Below are 21,774 nucleotides of genomic sequence, written 5' to 3'. Positions count from 1 at the left end.
GTTCAATGTTTCTAATCTTACTAGGTAATATTTAACAAAGATAAAATGGGAGGTCCTGTATATAGATAATAAAGAAAAACCGCACAAAGGGAAACCTGGCTTAGTGGCAGCCAATGTGAAAGACTTTAGTTTCCTTGAATGAGTTGAGTGAGTCAATGGTGACATCCTTAAAAGGGTTACTGCATCTTTAGAAACTCATTTATCCAGAAAGAGAAGAAGAGAAATGAAATAAATTGTCATGTTTTAAGTACCACGTGTCAGTCCCTAGACTTGGTGTTTTTATCTCTCTTGCAGTTACATTCTCATTTGCACATTCAGCTCTGGGTATCACAATTCAAAAAGGGCTATAGACCTATTGGAACAGGCTCAGAGGACAGTGACTCTGAGAGTGAACAGACTTGGAATCATGTCCATTGATGAGAAGGAGAAAGGCAGATTTGAGGCTGAGCTGGCTGAAATGTCTGTCTCCCTACACCTTCACTTCTAAAGCTGCAAGCTTGGCATCTTAACCAGAGTGTAGGATCATTTTTTAGTCATGGAAATGTTATGAAGGGGCTGGGATCCCTTACTGAAACCTCTCAATTAGCTCTAATGATCCATTTGTAGAACCTTGGGGCCAAGCTATCAATACTTGAATGGCTGGCATTTCAGAGGAGCAGAGGAATTTACACTGAGTGGCTTCAAAAATAAATAAATAAAGCCAGTGCTTTAGACTAGACAGCATATTCAGTGAAGATGGGGACAGAGGCTTATCAAAAATAACTGTCTTCTGAAACATATATATCAGTTAGTCTTTTAAGATGCTAAAGAAGGATATATTCTCTGAATGCCAAAAAAAAGAGGAATTAATTTGTAGTTATTGCCTAGATAGAACTATAACTGGTCTCTGATCAAACTGCCACAACAGTTCATTATGTTAGAAATCTAAATGGGTGTTAAGATTCCTGGAAGACATATTTCACCTGCTTATGTAAAAGAATCACTTAAAAATGATAAAGTTTTGTACAGATGATAAGATACATCCTATATACGTTGGCTACTAAAACAGGAAAAATTGGAATTGGTACAAATCTAAAACACTGAAATATTTAATTTTACTCTGTGTGACCTTTTGTATTCTCATTCAAGAGACATTGGGGACACCCTTGCAGTCTGTTATTAAAAATCAGGCCATATGGGGCTTCCCTGGTGGTGCAGTGGTTGGGAGTCCGCCTGCAGATGCAGGGGACATCAGTGGTTGAGAGTCCGCCTGCCGATGCAGGAGACACGGGTTCATGCCCCAGTCCGGGAAGATCCTGCATGGCGCGAAGCAGCTGGGCCCGTGAGCCATGGCTGCTGAGCCTGTGCGTCTGGAGACTGTGCTCCGCAACGGGAGAGGCCACAACAGTGAGAGACCCGCGTACCGCAAAAAAAAAAAAAAAAAAAAAAAATCAGGCCATATGTGTTATAAAACAAGTTGTTTCCCTCCATAATTCCAAGGAAAATTGTCCCATCGATATTACAGTGATGTCATAGAATGACACATTTTAGGATACACTGGCTGTAATATATTATCATACTTCTGGAATGATAACAAAAATCCTTTGAAAATGGGCAGAGTAATCTCCAGATGCAATTTTCAGTGATTTGATTCATGGAGTGAACGCCTACTAAGAGGAATGGGTCTGGGAAGCTTTGTGAGAAGGCTCCCCAGTGGGTTATTAGCTCTTCTCTTCTGCAAAAAAGAACCTTAAAAGAGTATTAAAAGAGCAGCATACTAGATATTTAAAGGGCTGCAATTTAATAAGAGCAATAGAAAGTATAAATCTGTATCAGTAATTAGCTCTATTTTCAATTGAAAAAGATTACAAAAATGTTATCATAGTATATTCACTAACTGCATTTAAAAGTCTATATTTGAGAAGACTCAAAAGGGAAACATTCTATCAGGATGTTAGGATGTCAATGACCCTTCCTTCCTATTAAGTTTCTCACCATACATTTCATACATGAGGATGAAAAGGAAGACGGGAAACAAGTGAACATTTTATTAATTGAGGCAAAAAGCTGAAAACAACCAGTGTAATGTTTTGATAAAAGGTGAATGTGGAAGGCCAATTTCAGGGCAGGAGACAAAAATCAGACTTATTCCTTTTCTTCTCTGGCATTCATCTTACTACTCCAGTCTCCTGAAGTCTCTGCTCTTCTATCCTAATCTTGAGAGAGTGTCTTCTTAACCCAAGGAAAGGCCCATGCAAAGCACAACACCAATAAGAGAAGACAAAAATGGAGACCAAAACAAGAATGTGTGTATGTGCGCCCAATAAACAGGAGTGGGTAGCTTAAACGGTGTGTAGGTCAGTGGTCTGCGTTAGGCAGCCCCAAGGGAGAAGAGGGAACTGAGAGGGCTAGGGAGGGAAATAGGCCCTAACATTCTTATCAGGCCAACAGCATCTTAGGAAGTGGAAGGAGACAGCAGGACGCCAAAGCCATTACACATTACACTGTGTGACATGAACACAGTGGTTCCATCCTGGAAGAGAACAGACATAATGCATGTTGACCTATGCTAATCAACCCCTTGGTGGGGAGAGATAGAAAAGGAGTGAAGAGAGAGAGAGAAGCACTGACTTCTAGTTCTGGCTATAATATTGTCTGAACACCCTCCCTATATAACACTTGATGAAATACAACAGAAATTATTTGAAATGCATAGCTTAGCTGACCAGAAAGGAAATCTCCATGTGCCAGAGATGAAGAGGAAATTAAAAACAGAAAAGTAAGCCTGTGAATGAATGCTATGGTTGCCCTTGCACTGGACAGGAAAGGGGAAATACAGAGTAATAGCTGAGTCTCTGGCAAGAATCTATGTCCTAGAAGGACACACACTGAAAGGATATTCACCAGAAAAATTCCACCTAGAGGCCTAGTGAGATGACAAGTGAGATCTCTGTATTTGCTGGGAATCTGGCTGGAAAAACAAAGTCCCGGCTAAGGTAGCAGAACCCAGGACTGCACATCATGTGGACTTGAGGGTAGGGTTTATACCACTCATTTTGTATGGAAAGCCTTTGAACTGATAAATAAATGTTAAAATTAGGTTTTTGGATGGTGATACTCCTGGGGCACCTAGAAGAAAAAATAATCCCTATACTCAGACCGTTAAAGGACTGTCACAGGGCTTCCCTGGTGGCGCAGTGGTTGGGGGTCCGCCTGCCGATGCAGGGGACACGGGTTCATGCCCCGGTCCGGGAGGATCCCACATGCCGCAGAGCGGCTGGGCCCGTGGGCCATGGCCGCTGAGCCTGCGCGTCCAGAGCCTGTGCTCCGCAATGGGAGAGGCCGCGGCAGTGAGAGGCCCGAGTCCCGCAAAAAAAAAAAAAAAAAAAAAAAAAAGGACTGTCACAGATCAAACAAGTCCCAAACACTACAAGGACAGAATCTGAAATTACAAAACACACATGCATGCTTTCCATCATGAATGGGTCAGCAGACAGAACAAACAGCAAGATAAGGGCACCAATAAATTGAGATAATAGAAAAAGTGGTCTAAAATCTAAAAAAATATATGAAATAAATATGCTCAAATAATTAAGGACAAAAACCCTTAAAATCCTATTTAAAAAGAAGAGACTATGTAAAAAGAAATAGTTGAAAAATAAACAAGGAGAAATTCTAAAAATAAAAATATAGAAAATAAAAATTCAAGAAAAGCGGTTTTAAAAGCAGATTATAGATAGTAGAAAGGAAAATTAGTGAACTGGAAGATATATGTGAGGAAATTATCCAAATGCAACCCAAGTTTTTAAAGAGATGGAAAATGTGACAGGTTAATAAACATACAAAGTAGAAATAAAAGCTCCAATATTTATCTAATAAAACTTACAGAAATAGAGAAAAGTGAAAGTTAAGAAGAAAGAATATTTAAAGTGAAAATAGCTTATTCTAAAATTGGTGAAAGATACAAATTCTCAGATGTAAGAAGTACAATGAGCCCTGAACCAGATGAATGGTAATTAGTACAACTTTAATCACACCATAGAGAAACACCAAAACAACGAAGACAAATTAAAAAAATAAATAAAGGGAAAACACATTACTTATAAAGGAACAACAATTCAACCAGTTTCTCAGCCTCAGCACTACTGACATTTTATCAGACAATTCTTTGTTGTGGGGGTCTGTCCTATGCGTTGTAGGATGTTTTAGCAGCACCCCCAGACTCTATTCACTAGTTCCTATAGCACCTTCCCTCAACGGGGACAACCAAAAACGTCTCGAGACATTGTCAAATGTTCCTGGAGGGCAATATTGCCCCTGGTTGAGGGCTACTAAATTAGACTGATGGAATCCTCAATAGAAACACTAGAAGTCATAGAGCAATGGAAATATCTTTCAAAAATGTTTATGGAAGCAAACTAATAATGTAGACTTGTACACCCAGCTAAACTATAACTCAAGAGCAAGGGTAAAATGCTATTATTTTCAGACAAAGATTGTGTAACATACTGACTCTTGCCAAAAGGATGTACTTTAGGAAGTAGAAGCATTAAACCCAAAGGAAGGAGTGGGATGGAAAAAGCAATTAATAAAAATGAATGTTTTTATGAAAGATTCATAAAAATGATAGTAAATCTAAATAAGCATTGAGCATATTAAAAAAAATGACTAATTTGGAAAGTTGTAAAATAAGAGGGAAGTAAAATGTAGATAGTGATAAGACATTTAAGATGAGAGGGGTGACAGAAACAAATATTTTCTAAGATCTTTGAGTTGTTCAGCAGAAAGGCAAAGAAATTGAGTATGATCTCAGAGTAGGAAAAACTTCTTAAATTTGACACATACAAAAAACAAACCCTAAAGGAAACAATTGATAAATAGTAAGGACTATCTAGTATAAAGTTAAAAATATGCATGCCTCATGACCCAACAATTCTCACTTTTGGTGTCTAGGCCAGAGGTATTCTTCCTTCTATGGACTGGGAGATGTACAAGGATGTTTACTTCAGCACTGTTGTATCATCAAATAAAGTGGAAATCAATTAACCCTCTACCAGCAGGGAAATGGGTAACTTAGAGATTGCTCATTCTGATAAGGAAGCACTATACAGCAGTTAAAATGAATTCTGTTGATTTACATTTATCAACAAAGGCAAAAAACACGACGTTAAACGAAAATCAAGCTTCAAAAGGATACTCAGAGTATGAACAACGTACATGAAAATTAAAACATTTAAATCAACAGAATATTTGTTTATGAGTACATATGTAACACAGAAAAAAATGCACATTTACTTTGAGAAGAGTGAGAAAGTGATGAGAATGGCTTCTAGTTATTTTTGTAATATTGTATTTCTTTTATAAAGAGAGAACTACAATAACTATGGCAAAAATTTAACACGTACTTTTATCTCGGCAGTGGATACACAGGTAATTTTAAATAGAGATTAATTTGGTTTTGTGCTCTTTTGTATATTTAAATGTTTCATTAGGCATTTGTCCAGAAGAAAGGAATAAGACAGAGCTCTCCGGTCTGGCCACCCTCATAACGCTCTAAGAGTAAGTGTATGTAAAGGGGCAAAGTGTTCTTCCTCTCACCAAAATTTTTACTTTCAGAAAAATGAAACTATCTCCTAATAGCTATTGATATTTTTCTTTTAGGAAAAAAACGTGAGTGGTAGTGATCTGTGACCATGTGTACTTTCTATTAATTTGATTAACTACTTAAGATAGTTTCCCCTATATTATTAAAATGTCATCACTTTACATAACAATAATGATGACACAGAAAATATTAATAAAGCCATATTTATATAGTACCTTCACGCACATATAAAGCACTTTTATAAAAATGGCCTCATACCCTTTAACAGCTATATGACTGAGATGACAGATTTGGTTTCCATCTTTTCAATGAGAAGAAAGCTCCCACAGAGTGTCTATTTGCTTAGAGCAGAAGGGATCTGTACGATAACGAGGCCCAACACCTTTATGTTTTAACTATAAAGTGGGAATGATATATTTTCTTCAAAATCCCCCTCTTTGGTGAAGGGAGCACATGAGATAATTCACAGGAATGTCCTCTGAAGAATGTAAAACGCTCTATAAATGCAGGGATTTGTTGTGATTTTCGTTATTGTCTTTATTGCTTCCTTTAACAAACCCTTTTTGTATAATACGTAGACTTAACATTAGGCAGATATAGAACTCTTCTTATGATATAAGTGAATGATTTATAGCAAAAAAAAGAAAAATGGGAATTTTTATAAGAGCATGATCTTTAAAAGTATATGCAAAGACAAAATTCTAGTAGGAGATATAGTAAAGTATCATTTATCTTTGGGCAATTTAAAAAAATATATTTTTATTTTTTAGTTTTATATGGTGATAATACATTACTTCTTAATCAGGAAAAAACCCAGAAGTTGTCAATATCTAGCTATTATTTGGAACATTTATATCGATAAGGTTTCACAAACATTTAAATGACTAATCTTAAATAGTACTATGTAGTTCCTTACGAAGCAATTTTTAAATGAGTCAATCCACAGGGGAGAGATGGGGCCATCAAAAGCTAATTCCTATAAATTGACACAACATTGTAAAGCAACTATACTTCAACAAAATAAATTTTAAAAATCTAATTCTTACACTGACATTTTAATATTCAAGATTTCTTTTGTCACTTAAGAAGGTGTTAAGATCCGGGATTTCTGTCAGTTATTTACGTGAGTATTTGACTCTCAAGAGCTTTTTGCAAGAAAATATGGTTGCCACCTGCTGGTGGCCTGTATTAGTGGAATGGTCTTCCATCTAGGTGAAAACGCCTTCAACTTTCATGTTACTTTCATGAAACTGTGTCCTCTCTTCTGTCCTAACATCATAATAGTGGCACAGTTTGTTGAGTTATTATTTTCTGGCTAGTCCAAGCAGTATATCATTTTACTCCTCACAATATCTGTAAGGAGCATCAACCTTTAATGACTCATAGAAGCAGAGAGAGGTTATATCATTTTCCCCGGGCTGCACAGTGAGTGAAAGATAGAGCTGAGACACAAATGCAGAAAATGGCAGCCCCTCTGCTGCCACTCGTTCCAACTGTATGAAAAGCATCTGTGGTAAATCTGGAATGTGAAAGTTATAAACTATTACTGGTGAAAACATTTATTGAGGAGGCACGGAAGAAAATGAGCAATGAAATGCCAGTCAGATGATCTGGGATTTAATCACCCCTCAATTCTTTACTGCCTGCCTGAGACCCTAAGCAGATCACCATCCCAGAGGGAGCCTCTCCTTTCTCTGTGTCTTACACGGTTTTTGTGAGGACAAAATGAGACAATGAGTATGAAAGCACTTTGTAATCTGTTCCTGTTTTTTTACATTTTATTTCTGAATTAAATGAGATCATTAAAAATTTAAAAATCTGAACTTTTTAATATTTTTTTCATGCAGATGTGGCATCTTTACGTTGTGACCTACGTCTTGCGTTTGATTTGGCAGAGGATAAATACACAAATGCCTATTTAAATATGCTTTTTTCATCTTTAATTAAAATATAGAGATATTTTCCACTGCATTGCCCAATGTCCATTATTCAAGGCCTAATCTGATAAATCACTCTAATTCCAGGAAAACATGGTTTCCACAGGGGAATACGCTCCCTTTCTGTTGTAAGAAAAGAACATAAAGCTCTCTTTGGCTTTGGCTGCCAGGAAACTTAATTTAGTATTCAATGGAGCCCATCTGCGGTTGGGCCCGCCTCTCCCAAAATTCCTTTCCTTCATTGGGTTTACTCACCCTTCTTTGCAAGTGTAAGTGACAGTGTTCCCAAAAGTGAAGTTACTCCCGGTGGTGACAGCATCTTTGATGGCCGGTGGCTCTCCACAGAAGACGAGATGGCAGGTAGGTGGCGCTCTGTCCCAGCTGCCTGAGGCCGAGCATTCGATGACCAAAGGGCCCTGCAAGCTACAGGAAAGAATGGTGCCACCTCTTTTGTTGGCTATTTACTTATTGCTCTGGAGGTGAACAAGGAAGGACTTAGGAGAGAATAGGGGACACTTGAGGAATTTTAATACATAAAAATAAGGTTTCTTCCCATTTTATTGCTTTATATAAAAACAAGGGAAATCTGGGACTTCCCTGGCAGTCCAGTGGTTAAGACACTGTGCTTCTACTGCAGGGGGCACAGGTTCAATCCCTGGTCGGGGAACTAAGATCCCACATGGCGTGTGGCAATCAATCAGTCAATCAATCACTTTTTTTTTTTAAATGGAAATCTGAGCTGGCTACAGATTCATTTAAGACTATGAGTAGGCAAAAACAACATAACTGGGGTGCAAAATAAAATGGTTCAATGTGCTCATTGGTGGTGCTGTGATTAGCAGATTACTTGCATGAGAAGGGGTAACATGTCGGTTAGGATCCAATGATAAGGAAGACAGACACCCAGGAAGTCAGGGTAACTGAGGTCAGAGGGAACTGCCCTTGCCATTAGCCTGGGCATCTGAACAATGTTGCTCATCACTCTGACCTCTGGTCTTCCCCTGAATTTAAAAACCTCGCAGGCCTATGGCATGGCTTATCCATCTTCACTTGCCAACCAGCTTTTGATTGTACAAGTCACTCCCTTTTCTGTTCACTTGATCTGTTTCATGTCAGATCCTGTTGGCCAAGTTTTTGATCACAGCCCGACTCTTTATTGTCCCTTCTTTTTGTTTTGATTTGTTTTTATTTATTTTATTTTTGGCTGTGTTGGGTCTTTGTTGCTGTGTGTGGGCTTTCTCTAGCTGCGGCGAGCGGGGGCTACTCTACGTTGCGGTGCGTGGGCTTCTCATTCCGGTGGCTTCTCTTGTTGCAGAGCACGGGCTCTAGGTGCGTGGGCTTCCGTAGTTGTGGCTCGCAGGCTCAGTAGCTGTGGCGCACAGGCTTAGTTGCCCTGCGCCATGTGGGATCTTCCTGGACCAGGGCTTGAACCTGTGTCCCCTGCACTGGCAGGGGGAGTCTTCATCACTGCGCCACCAGGGAAGCCCCCCTTTTTATTTTTTGAAGATTTTTTTGATGTGGACCATTTTAAAAATCTTTATTGAACTTGTTACAATATTAACAAATTCCTTAGTTCCTTGACCAGGGATTGAACCCGCACCCGCGGCATTGTAAGGTGAAGTCTTAACTACAGGACCACCAGAGATATCGTCCCTTCTTTTTGGACACACACACACACCCCATTAATCAAATTAACCTCTTAACAGTATTAAAGACCCTGGTCCTTATCTTGACATGATTTTTACGCCATCCTATGCAATATTTCGTTTGCCAAAATATCCATCACTAAAGCATTTTATTAGGTGTTGTTATGCTTCATAAACATTTTTTGCTTTCCTGTTTAATGTCTGAATGTTTATAACACTGAATTAGAGGTCCCAGAGTCAAAATTAGATGGAATATTCCCCTGGGCATTTACTACAGGCTAAGCCTCAAGAAGCACACACATTTGAGAATATCTTTTACATTTAAAAACTTGTATTTCAAGCCAGCCAGTCATATGCAAGTGAAACCCACTGAGTAAATAATGAGGAACACGGTATTGTAGGAAGCTTGGCTGGTGTCTAGGACCGTACCTGTATCCATTCTCACACGAATACGATGCAGTAGAAAGATAGGTAAGCCCACTCAAAATATATTTCCCATTATTTATGTCTCCGGGGCTGGAACACTTGACCAGTTCACACAAGGGAGGAGGATGACTCCAAGAACTGCTGGCAAGACAGGATGATTCTTTCTCACCCTCCAGAGTATATCCTTTATCACACCTGATGAAGATAAAAGAAAATGACACAACAGAATGCCTTATTTTGCATAAGTTTATCTGTGCCAAAACTTCCAAAAAGATCAAGAATTTACACATATTGTGAGAGCACTTTGTTTTCCCACTGAAATAATGCTTTGAAAAAAATTTTTTCAAGGTTGAATACTATGCATCTTGCTCTCAGGGATCCTGCTGGGTGATAAATAGAACGATGGATTTAGGATTTGGCTTGTCTCCAGTTTGTGTCATGGATTAGTAGCTGCAAACAGAAAATTCTTTTTTTAGAATTTATTTTATTGTAGTTGATTTACAGTGTTGTGCCAATTTCTGCTGTACAGCACAGGGATTCAGTTATACATACGTATATGCATACCCTTTTTCATATTCTTTTCCATCATGGTTTATCATAGGATATTGAATATAGATCTCTGTGCTATACAGTAGGACCTTGTTGTTTATCCATTCTCTATTTAACAGTTTGCATCTACTATCCCAAACTCCCAATCCATCCCTCCCCCACCCACCTTCCCCTTGGCAACCACAAGTCTGTTTTCTATGTCTGTGAGTCTGTTTCTGACAAACAGAAGATTCTTGGTTTGAGAGTGGTGCTGTCTAGAATGAGTCCCTAGGATGCCGTGCAAGAAGGCCCTGCAAGTTAATGAATATTTTTGGCTATAAGATGGAGCTCTGGATCCAAACCCAAACATGTAATTCAATTAATTCCATATTAATTTGAAAACACCCTCTGGGATTACTCTTTGTCTTTTCTTCCAGTATTCTATCACTACCAGCATGTCATCAACAAACTCTACAATGTAGTGTTAATCTTAGACACTCACCTATATATTACTTTACTGCCATAGGTAAATGCTGATCCATCAATGCCACCATTTTCTGGGATAGCTGGTGCACCACAGGAAACGGCTTAAGGGAGGAAAAGGCATTGCTTTTCTTAGCCAGCATGCGTAAAAATCTCTAAAAGCTCAAGGGCAGCTCTAGGTTTTTGGTCACATTTAAATAAAAGCCCAATACTGGGCTTTAAATACAAAGAATACTGAGACAACATAACACTTGGCATTTCTCCACCTTGACTTTCTAGAATTGCCAAACACCGTAAACATGGGGGAATTTACTCAACATACGTTCACAATATGGTATTAGATGACTCCATTCTCCAGACTCCAAACATGTTATCTTGGCCACTCCCATCAGCTGGTGCCCTTCATCACATGAAAATGTGACTGCAGAACCCACAGTATAAATCTCCCCGGAAGAGTGGCCATTTTCTGGATTTCCTGGAGCCTTGCATTTTATAGGTTCTTGAAAGAGAGAAACAGTTTTTGTGGGTCAATAGGTGGCTTTCACACAACCATGCAAGGTCTCACAGCAAAAGAATTCCACTACAGTTAAGGTACCAGTTAAATCCTGAGGAGAAAAAAAAAGCTTTTGAAGGGAAAGGCATGAAGTCCAGGGAAACACTAGCTGATTAGACCGGAACATACATTTAATAGGCATTTTAAAAACAGTATTTTGAAACAGCAAATGTATAAGGAAACGAAACGAAATTTATCAGCCCCAGAAGGAAGCTTGTGTAGATCTGGGGTGAGTCACTACTTCTAGGAAAGGAAAAAAGTTAAAGGGAGATTTAGGGCTAGAGCTGAACAATAGGAGTGAATAAATACTTAAATTCTCAAAAAGGGAAGATATACTGATTTAACCTTTCTGAAGATCCTTTTGGCTTATAAGCCAAGGACCTTAACTGAAACCCTTGCAAAAAGTAAAAGCAATTCGAAGACTGATTTTGAGAATTCCTCTTTCATTTCTGTCTAATTGTTTTCTGGTAGTTGCTTTCTCATAACTCATGTAGAAAGATATATATGGGTTATCACAAAACATAGAGATGTGTAAGGCAGGACTGTCTATGTTTTTTCAATGGTATAATTCTGTGTGCCTGAGGCAGAGGAAAGATACTGAAGGTGAAGAGGTGATGAAGCATCCTATTTGCTCTGACTGAGGCAGTAGAGGCCACTGCTTATACGTCTAAATCCACTCTATTATTCTTCTATTACGTAGGTATTTCTTCAACAGTCTGGTGATAAAGCTGGCTCTCAGTTTTGTTTTTCAGAAATTGGGAAGTTAGCAAAAGCACAATGCTAGTTTAAAGCACCTTTAATTGTTGCTTGTGTATCATTAAAGATTTTTTTTATTGAAGCATAGTTGATTTACAATGCTGTGTTAGTTTTAAACGTACAGCAAAGTGATTCACTTATACATATATCTCTATATATCTCTATATATCTCTATATATATCTCCATTCTTTTTCAGATTCTTTTCCATTATAGGTTATTACAAGATATTGAATATAGTTCCCTGTGCTGTACAGTAGGTCCTTGTTACTTATCTATTTTATATACAGCAGTGTGTATCTGTTAATCCCAAACTCCCAATTTATCCGTCCCCCTGCTTTCCCCTTTGGTAACCATAAGTTTGTTTTCTATGTCTGTGAATCTATTTCTGTTTTGTAAATAAGTTCATTTGTAACATTTTTTTAGATTCCACATATAAGTAATATCATATTTGTCTTTTTCTGCTTATGTATCCTTTTAAAGGTGGTTTTACTTTTCCATCTCCCCTTTGAAGTTAAAAATTTGTCTTACTATACATTTACAATATATACTTGAATTAAAAAATTGAAATAGACTTCCCAATTACACATAGCCTAGTTACCTGCACAGTTTTTACCATCTCCTGTGTAGGGTGGGATACATGAGCAGATGTAGGATCCATTTGTATTCAGGCAGGAAGCGTGCTCACTACAATCTGACCCAACTGCACATTCATCAACATCTAAAATGAAGAGAGTTTACAGATAGTAAAGTTGATGGATTTGTCTTATGTAGCAAACATTTGTTTTTACTTTTAAATAATTACATACCATTTAATGCATCACACTATACACTGATATATATTGTTATGAAATTTAGATATGGTAGTCATAATCACACTGAAGATCTACAATAAAAGCTGTTATTTCCCCAGTTTATAGGTGAATAAGTAGAAAACAGAAATAAATATTCTTAATATTGAGCCTGGTAAAAATTTAAAACATGTTTGGCATGTCTATGGATAGCTGCTTTGTCACTATGGCTTGCCCAGAGCTCACTAGGATGAGATGAAATTAACAAAGGCATGCCATAAAAGCCTCAGGAATTTGGGATAATTGTCTCCCACAGAGTTAGAGTAAATGCACGCAGTAATTAAATGCATGCAGTAATTAAATGCACACAGTAATTGCCAAGATTTATCTCACCAAGACACGATGGTGAAATGCCATTCCAGCTCCCATTATCCGTACAGAACATCCTGGAATCACCCAACAAATAGTAGCCATTGTTGCACTGGTAGGTCACTGTGCTGCCAGCATGGAAGTCCTCGGCTGAATAAAAGCCATTCTCCAAAGGGGGTGGCACCCCACAGCTAATGCCTGTAATGTGACAACTACATTAGGAGCAACATACTCAATGAACATTTTACTTACATTTATTTATTTATTTTTTAGAAATTTATTTAATTTATTTATTTTTGACTGCATTGGGTCTTTGTTGCTGCACATGGGCTTTCCTAGTTGAGGTGAGCGGGGGCTACTCTTTGTTGCGGTGCGCGGGCTTCTCGTTGAGGTGGCTTCTCTTGTTGCGGAGCACGGGCTCTAGGCACGCGGGCTCAGTAGTTGTGGCATGTGGCCTCAGTAGTTGTGGCTCGTGGGCTCTGGAGCACAGGCTCAGTAGTTGTGGCGCAAGGGCTTAGCTGCTCCGCGGCATGTGGGATCTTCCCGGACCAGGGCTCAAACCCGTGTCCCCTGCACTGGCAGGCGGATTCTCAACCGCTGTGCCACCAGGGAAGTCCCATTTTATTTATATTAAACGCGTAGTTGAGTTAAGCATGAACTTTTCATTACACAACAAACATTAGACTGAAAACGCTTAGGAGTGGTGACAGGCTACAGCCATACCTGTGCCCAGAGCGCCTGGCTCACAGTAGGCATGCAATTCATTCACTTAAAGAAATATTTATGGAGAGCCTGCTACCTGCTACACACTGTCCTGATGCTGAGGTTGCAGTAATGAACCAAACAGACAAAATCCCTGACTATCTAGTCAGAGAAGAGACACAAGAAACAGATAAATATATGATATATCAGGTGGAAAAAGATGCACTGGAGGAACTTCTCTGATCACCCTATCTATTACAGCAGCCCTGCTCCCACTCAACCCTCTCTCTTTATTATCTCCCTGCCCTGCTTTAGTTTTCTTCAGAGCCTTTACTTTTGGCCCTTGCTGTTCTTATTTACTATAACCAAATAATATTATATTTACTTGTTACTTTCTGCCTCTCCTACTACTATGTAAACTCCAAAAGAAGAGAGACTTTTTTCCCCACCTGCTGCATCTCCAGAACTTAGCTCAGTGTCTAGCACACACTCACACCAAGTACTTTCAAAATTGTTGAATAAATGAATAACTGGGTGTATCCAACTTAAGAAATCTATTCCTGTTTTCCCACCCAGCAGTGACCCATCTCCCTTTGGGCTCCAGCCCTCACACCTGTCTTTCCCTCCATCCAGTTCCTTGGGTCACCTGGGTGCCTTCACAGGTGGTGGGCTCTTTGGATCCTCATCTCCCACCTCCCTCATGGTGCCCAGCACACTCATTACACAAGGGAAGTATTCAGTGAATATGTGCTATATTGGCTACTATGCATATGCAGTATTTCACTTTTATCTAGCATTCCTGAAAAGTGTTCTTAGGGTTCCAGCATTTTTCAAGAGCTACTGAAACGCCTTCAATGAAGGCAGCTCACGTTCACAGAGAGGCAGTGGCTGTGTCCACTGTCCTTGATTCAGGCAATACTGCACGGGGTTCCCGACCATCTGGAAGCCCGGATCACAGAACAGACTGATTCTGGAGCCTGGCTTTACGTCTCCTGATGCAGTTCGCAGATGAGGCACTGATCCTTCTAAAGGTGGGCAATCTGAGGGCAGAGAATGCAGGTTCAGAGCTTGTCAGTAACACAGTGGCAGCATCACCAGGTTAAGGGTTTCAAATCATATGTTGTACCAGCGTTTGAGCGCCACTCTATTGATATTAAAACAAGACGACATGTAACCAGATCACTGGCAGGCAAATTTTCTGGAAAAAAAACTGTTGGAGTCAACAAACAACTTTCCCTCTTCCAGCAGAAGTCTGCTGAATAATTTTTAAGGAAAAAATAGTATTTTAGAATTAATAAAATATTCTTGTGAGTTATCCAAAAACATGAATTCTAGGATACCTTCAGAAACTTGTTTAAATACACTGAATTTTAGGAGGCATTTTTGATCATTGAGAGTTTGACTATTCAGTATGTGGATCATAACATCCATTTCTTTTCTCTCTGTGCCACCTGCCCCTAGATGACAGCTAGGAAGTACAGAGCCGAGGAGGATGGGACTTCGGGGGGGCATTTTAAAAAATTAACTGTATAACTCCTCTCATCCTATTTTCCTTAACTTATTTTACCTTTGTTTAAGTTTCCTGCACAATTATTTTGTACCCTGTTACTCAGAATGTATTTAACGGTTAAAAAATAATAGATCCTTCGGATGAAGGTAGGGTAAAATGAATTACTAGGTAAACAATAAACTGACAGACATACACTATTTGACCAATAGAGACTCAAACATCTCCTTTTGCTAGAAAATCCCAGAGTAGTCAAGAGACAGCAGAGTCTATGGAAGAAGGAAACTAACCAGAACAGAATAAGCTCTTGGAATCGATCTTCACTCTCCCCACAATTCCTGACAGGAAATCAGGCCAGGCTAGCACATTTCCTTTACTGAGTTCCTCTGGGCATGAGGAAGCCAGCGATTTCACCTGAAAGTTTAAAAACACATCTTTAGATAAACCTCACTTTTTTCAGGAAGACAGAGTTATTATATCTCCTACTGAAAACCTTCATAGAAGGGTGGAGGGCAGTGGTGGGAAGCAGACTTTTGGATGTAGAGCGTGATTTCAGGGGCAAAGGAGAATTCTCTTCCTTCCCTCTCTCTCCTCCACGCCCATCATTCCTTTTCCCAAATATTTCACTGTTAACTGGAATTCTGAAATTCTACCTATAGAATTTCTTGTCTAAAACTTTGCAGTGTGTTCAGGTGTTATAGGTAGGGGCTCTCCCTTTCCAGTCTCCTGTCTTCTATCTCTCATCTGGAGTTGAGAAAGCTGAGGTTTAGGCAAGTTCTGCCACTATAATAGTAAGAGCAAACATGTGCCAAACAATGTCTCAATCTTACATGCAGGATTTTGTTCCATCCTGCCAAAACTCCACTATGCAGTTCTATTTGTTTACCTTTCATAGATTAGAAAACTGAAGCTTACAGAGATGGGGTAACACGTTCAAAATCATCAGAGTGAGTTCGTGGTAAAACTCGGATTTGAACCCAGGCCATTGGACTGCAGACTGGCTTTAACCACTAGCCCAGCTGTTACTCTCTGTGTGTAATCTTGTGCCAGCCCTAAATTTCTGCTTCTTTAGTCAGAGGGGTTGGAAGGAGTCTTCTCTATGATTCTTTCTAGCTCTGAAACCACAAGATTTTATGAAACAATCATGTCCAATAAAACTGTAAAACATCACCAAGAGACTGAAAAGGAGATTCACTGAAAGTTACTGTAGATAATCTCTGCCTGGCTCAGTCTACGACCATAACATCAAGTGATATCGGTGGTAAGTTCTGGAATCTCAGAGGTGTCAATAAGGTATGGCATCGTTAGGCTTTGCACATATGTACTAGATTTGTACCTTTGCATCTCATTACTGTCATACACTGAAAATGGAATTGACCTGCTGTGGAGACAGGACATAGTCCCAGAGGTTGAGCTGGCTTATGGAGCCCACAAAAGACTCAGCTGGGTTGAATCCCTCTCCTTTTTTGTCTTGTTCTTGCCCCAGGACTAATGCACCACCACCTACAGAGAAAGGAGAGAAAAAAGGAGGCAAACTGGCCTGATCGTTATTTCTAAAATGCGAACTTAATGAAGGCACAGCCTATATAAATGTATCAGGGAAAGTTATTGACAAGCTAAATTATCTACATTTGCTGCATGATTTATCAGTGAGATGCATTCGATATTTTATAGACCAACTTAAAAAATGGTCAGAGAGGATTTCGACTATTATATTTGATTTATATATACTTAACTATGAAACTAGACATATACATATATAAGCATATAATATTTTATGTCAACAAAATAGCTAAGTCCTATTTCGCCTCCTGTGTTCTAGGAAATTACCCTCCATGACAGATTACAGTAGCTGCTCTTCATCTTTTTATTCTTTAGCTTACGATGATTAAAGTTCTATCATCAATCCCAAGGAACATTCCAGTGGCCGCCTAATTGCAAAGTCCAATGGAAACGCTTCAATATTCACCTATTAACCATTTCATTCTATTAACCTGCCCTTCCTGGCATACTCCAGAACTCCCCTTCCCCCTTCTCCACTCTGCTTTGTGTCTCCAAGGTTGACACCTATGGACTACACCACCTCGTTTCCTCGGCCCTCTGGCTTCTGTGTGGCCAATGGAAAGACCAATTAGAGGTAAGAAAGTGGGATGAGAGAGAAGTTTAACTTCCTGGATACCTTTCTCCCAGGCAACAGATGGTAGGGGTTGCTTTCCTCTCTCTCACATCATCGCTCCCGCTGGGTGATTTCTCCCCATCACTGCAGGTTTGCCTGCTTTCTGGCGACAACTCCCCATCCTTGTCAATTCCTGTCCATCTCTTGTGATTTTCCACTGTTGCCAGTCATGGTGTGTTTTACTACCACATCTTGGTTCTCAAGCATGCCCACACCTTTGAAAACAATCTCTTCATGAAACTCTTCAGTTACCGTCCTTGTGTGTTTCCTGCCAGGAGCCTGACTGATTCTAATTGGTTACCATGACCGCATCCTCTCCTGGTTCTCCTTGAACCTTTCTGCTCATTCCCAGTCTCCCTTCTCTGCCTGCCTCCTAGACTCTGATGCACCCAGGATTCCACCCTAGCCTCCTTTCTTCTTCCTTCAGCTATTCCCCCTATCTGACCTCACTCCTGCCAATCTATGTCTATAGAGCCCTCATTCATGATTTCCCAACCTACATCTCTTTCTTACAAAATTAATCATTAAAATTAACACATACACATAGAAGGAAATTTGAAAAAAAAAAGTATAAAGAATTCCTTCTACCCAGAAACAATCATTTAACAGTTTTGTGTGTTTCTTTCTAGGTTCTATATTCTTTTAATTATTTTTTTTAGTATGTGTGTGTGAGAGAGATTTTGAAACACACAACACAGGAGCCTCTCCTACATATGACGTTGGAAGCTTGCTTTTCTTCTTGAACATGTTCTCATTTCATGAGTTTTAATAGCTATTTTATCACGTGAATGCACAACAATCCATACTTTTCTTCATTAACTAACTTAACAACCACTCCTTATTGGATATTGGGGTTGTTTCCAGGTTTGGTACTAAGATAACACTGAGATAAATAGACTGATACGTAGATATTTGTTCAGATCACTGATTCTTTCTTTTCGATTGATTCCTGGTAGTGAAATGTTGGTTGCGTGCAAAGGGTTTCTCTAAGGCTGTTGATGAAAGTTTCTGAATTGTTTCCCAGAAAGTCTGGATCAATTTTCACACCCTCCAGGACTCTATAAGAACATTCACCATGCTGAATCCTTGCCAAACATATCTTACCACTAAAAAGCAACTCTCAATTTGATATAAAGTGGTATCAACCCATGTTTGTAGCTGCACATATTCCTGGGATTAAATTCAAACTCAATATGCCTAAAACCAAATACAGAATCTCCCCCCACCCCTGATTCCTGCTCCGATAATTGTCCTTTCCCGAGAGAATTCCCATCTCAGCTAACAGACTCTTCAATAAATCTGGTCACCCAAACTGCAGTCAGTCATTCACTAGGGTCTGTCAGTTGGAGCTCTGCAATATTTATGGACAGTAATTCATTCTTATTGCTATGGTCACACAACCATCTCCTTGGGTGGCTACTATTATAGTTCCCTTGTTTTATTTTCCTATTCCTTTAACTTACTTTCACTCTTCTATTAGGATGTAATTTTCTTTTGAGATAGAAATATTCTTTTTTTTTTTTTTTACCATCAGTGAAATAAATGCTCATTATGAAAATATCAGAAAAGAATAAAGAAGAAAAATAAAAGCCACCTGCAATCCCACCACCCAGAGAAGGGAGAGTTAAAAACAAGAATACTCTAAATTAAACACAAAAAGGAGCCACCCCCACTTCACAGGATAATGCCACTTCCTGCAGAAACGCTTTTAATGTTTCCTTATTTACTACAGAGAACCTCCAGCCATTCCTCCTCATATGACGTATGTCACAGAAGGACCTAGATACTGCAGGCTTATTGCCAGGTACAATGCTGAGAACACTGGAACATTTAATACTTTTGCATTCCTTCAAACAAAACTTTCTAAATATTTGTTTAAAAGTATTTTTAGAAGAGAGTTTGAGTTCTGTCAGAAAAAGGGCCTAAAAGATGGATAGCTATTAGCAGTGCCCCAGCTTGTATTCTGGATCTACTTGTATACTGTGCATACTGATCACGAACCAAACCTAAAATAAAAACAACAAACAAAACCAACCGACAAAACACACCAGCAATTAGTCTCCTCCTTGGAAGACAGTTTAGTAACCACCCACTGTTACGCATCTTGGTAATCTTAATATACATCCCAAAGGCATTTCTTACAGAGTCACACAGCTCACCTAGGAAAAGCTTCTAATAATTCAGTCAGGATAATCAGGGGGTGGTAAATGGGAGAGATAATTTAGCAAACTTGATGTTCATCAAAGCACCACCGCCTCTAGCATCAGATGGAATTATATTCCTTTTGCTAAGACATACCAGGGATGGGCGAACCAACAGAGAGGCCCACACCACCGTCAGATAATTTCCCATCGATATAGACTTTCCAGGCTCCATCAGCACTCGTCCAAGTGATTGCAATATGATGCCAACTGCCGTCATTCACCGAGGGACAGTCTGTTATTTTTTCCTTGCCATTCACATAAAGAACCCAGCTGCAGAAAGATACAGTCATCAGTCATATGTTGTAATCCCATCTGTGGGGCATGTTACTATCTTTCTTTTTTTCCTTCTTTTCCTTTTTTGTGGGTAAAGCACTTTGGGTAAAACCGTTACTTCTATTTCGCCATTTCAGCCATGTTTCATAGAAGCAGATTTGATTCCTAATTACTCTTTATTGTAGCTCACGGAAAACTGGTTTGTGTTTCTGAAACACCGAGGGGTAGGAAAAAGTCTTAGGATGAGCTGAAAGAAGTCAGTCCAACTTGAGATAATTCACCAACTGTCTATTCTGGAGAGACTGAGTCAAGAAAGGAAGGAATGAGAGTTATGTAAATGTCAGTCTGGTTTCCTTTCTCTCGGATGTATGTTCCCACACCTCAGAACAGACTTCAGAGATCTCATAGGAAGTCAGTCCTAATTCTCTGTTGCCAAAACAGTCACATGGCAGACGAAGTATACTGATCCAAAGAAAAGAGTAATTGGAACTAAACAGAGGTGACCAAACACAAGAGGGTTCCAACAACCACGTCACTTAGAGGAATGTCAAAGTTAACAAGCAGTTAAAAGTAAAATATCTTCAAAAGCACATGGAGAAAAAGAAGAGACTAGGGAAAATTGATAAAGAAGGTAAGAATTCATTGACTAACTCTCCCAGCATCTTCTGAGCCCCTATTCAAAGATGTTTATGCAAAAATATTTTTATTGATAAAACATGAATTGTTTCCCCTCTGTGTTTTCCCATTTTCCTCCCCCAATTCAAGCAGGCAACAGGTTTTCTCTTTCTATACATTCTGCCTCAGGGGAGGACGTTGCAAATTTCTTGGATTTTGTTTCTGAACGTTCAAGTCCATTAAGAAGAATGGGGTTTGAGGATGGGAAGATTCCCACCAGAATAGTGAGAATCTCATGGATTGATGAGAGGAAAGAGAGCTCAGTGGGTCCCTGAAGGCTGCAACCTGCTCACTAGCAAAAGAAGGCCATGTGGCGCATCACAGAATCTCTCTAGACCGAAGGCATAAACTCTCAGCCTTGACAAGGACTCCACATGCGGCAAAGAGCAGTAGTTCTGAAAGGACCACAGAGGCTGAGGCAGTGGATAGCTCACTGATCAGCAGGGTAGACAGATGACCAATGACGGGAGTCCTGCCTGAGTCTGTGGCTCCTTAGCAAAACTCTGCGGGTTTTAGATGATCTGTGAGCATCTAAGACAGGAGAAGCAGTCAGTAGAAAGAAATCAGAGAAACAACCGGGGCTAACTTTCCCAGAGGGATGGGGCTCTGCATTTGGAATGAACTGATCCAAAAAGACACAGAGGAACGTCATCTTGCACACCTGAGATTACAGACGGATTCGTGTTCAATACAAGTGTCTCCCAGGGGTCAACAGTGCCACTGAAATCTCTTGACTCTTGGCCGCTCTGATATGTAAATAAAGGAGCACTGGTCTGAAAAGTCAGAGTCTGACACTTAACTCTGCCACTCCCAGGGTGTGAGATTTGGGGGCAAAGCGTTTAGTTTCTCTGAAACTTCATTTTACCTTTTAAGGGGCATCAGTTCCTCAAGTCATTGTGAAGCTCAAATGAAATAATACATACGAAAACACTTAGCAAATAGCAAAAGACAATACATGTATAAGGCATTACCACTGAAACTCTGCCTTCTTATAGGACTTGTCCAGATGCTCTGTTTGATTACTGTCACCCTGCTGTTCTGCTGGAACACCTGACCGCGCCCCCCCCCCCCCCCCCCCCCCACCCCAACCCCCCCCCCCCCCCCCGCCGCCGCCGCCGCCGCCGCCGTGTCGCGGAGGCCGGACGCGGGAGCGGGATGGAGGGCAG

The 21,774-nt window shown here is 39.8% G+C and overlaps 1 protein-coding gene across 1 annotated transcript in view; it reads right to left on the bottom strand.

Annotated features, from left to right (window-relative positions):
* Window positions 1-21,774, bottom strand: part of SVEP1 (sushi, von Willebrand factor type A, EGF and pentraxin domain containing 1) — a 186,639-nt gene that overhangs the window by 41,771 nt on the left and 123,094 nt on the right. The window contains exons 27-36 of the mRNA XM_007449809.1: window positions 19,755-19,930; window positions 16,659-16,783; window positions 15,571-15,694; window positions 14,643-14,813; window positions 13,096-13,269; window positions 12,513-12,632; window positions 10,927-11,103; window positions 10,624-10,708; window positions 9,597-9,788; window positions 7,777-7,944 (exon numbers count right to left, since the gene is read on the bottom strand). Coding sequence (XP_007449871.1) covers window positions 7,777-7,944; window positions 9,597-9,788; window positions 10,624-10,708; window positions 10,927-11,103; window positions 12,513-12,632; window positions 13,096-13,269; window positions 14,643-14,813; window positions 15,571-15,694; window positions 16,659-16,783; window positions 19,755-19,930 — 1,512 coding nt within the window. The remainder of the gene's footprint in view (window positions 1-7,776; window positions 7,945-9,596; window positions 9,789-10,623; window positions 10,709-10,926; window positions 11,104-12,512; window positions 12,633-13,095; window positions 13,270-14,642; window positions 14,814-15,570; window positions 15,695-16,658; window positions 16,784-19,754; window positions 19,931-21,774) is intronic.

This window comes from Lipotes vexillifer, unplaced genomic scaffold, assembly GCF_000442215.2.
Source record: "Lipotes vexillifer unplaced genomic scaffold, Lipotes_vexillifer_v1.1 scaffold230, whole genome shotgun sequence".
Classification (NCBI taxonomy): domain Eukaryota; kingdom Metazoa; phylum Chordata; class Mammalia; order Artiodactyla; family Lipotidae; genus Lipotes; species Lipotes vexillifer.
Note: the sequence above shows the minus strand (reverse complement) of the source record. Positions and strands in the feature narration are given on the sequence as shown.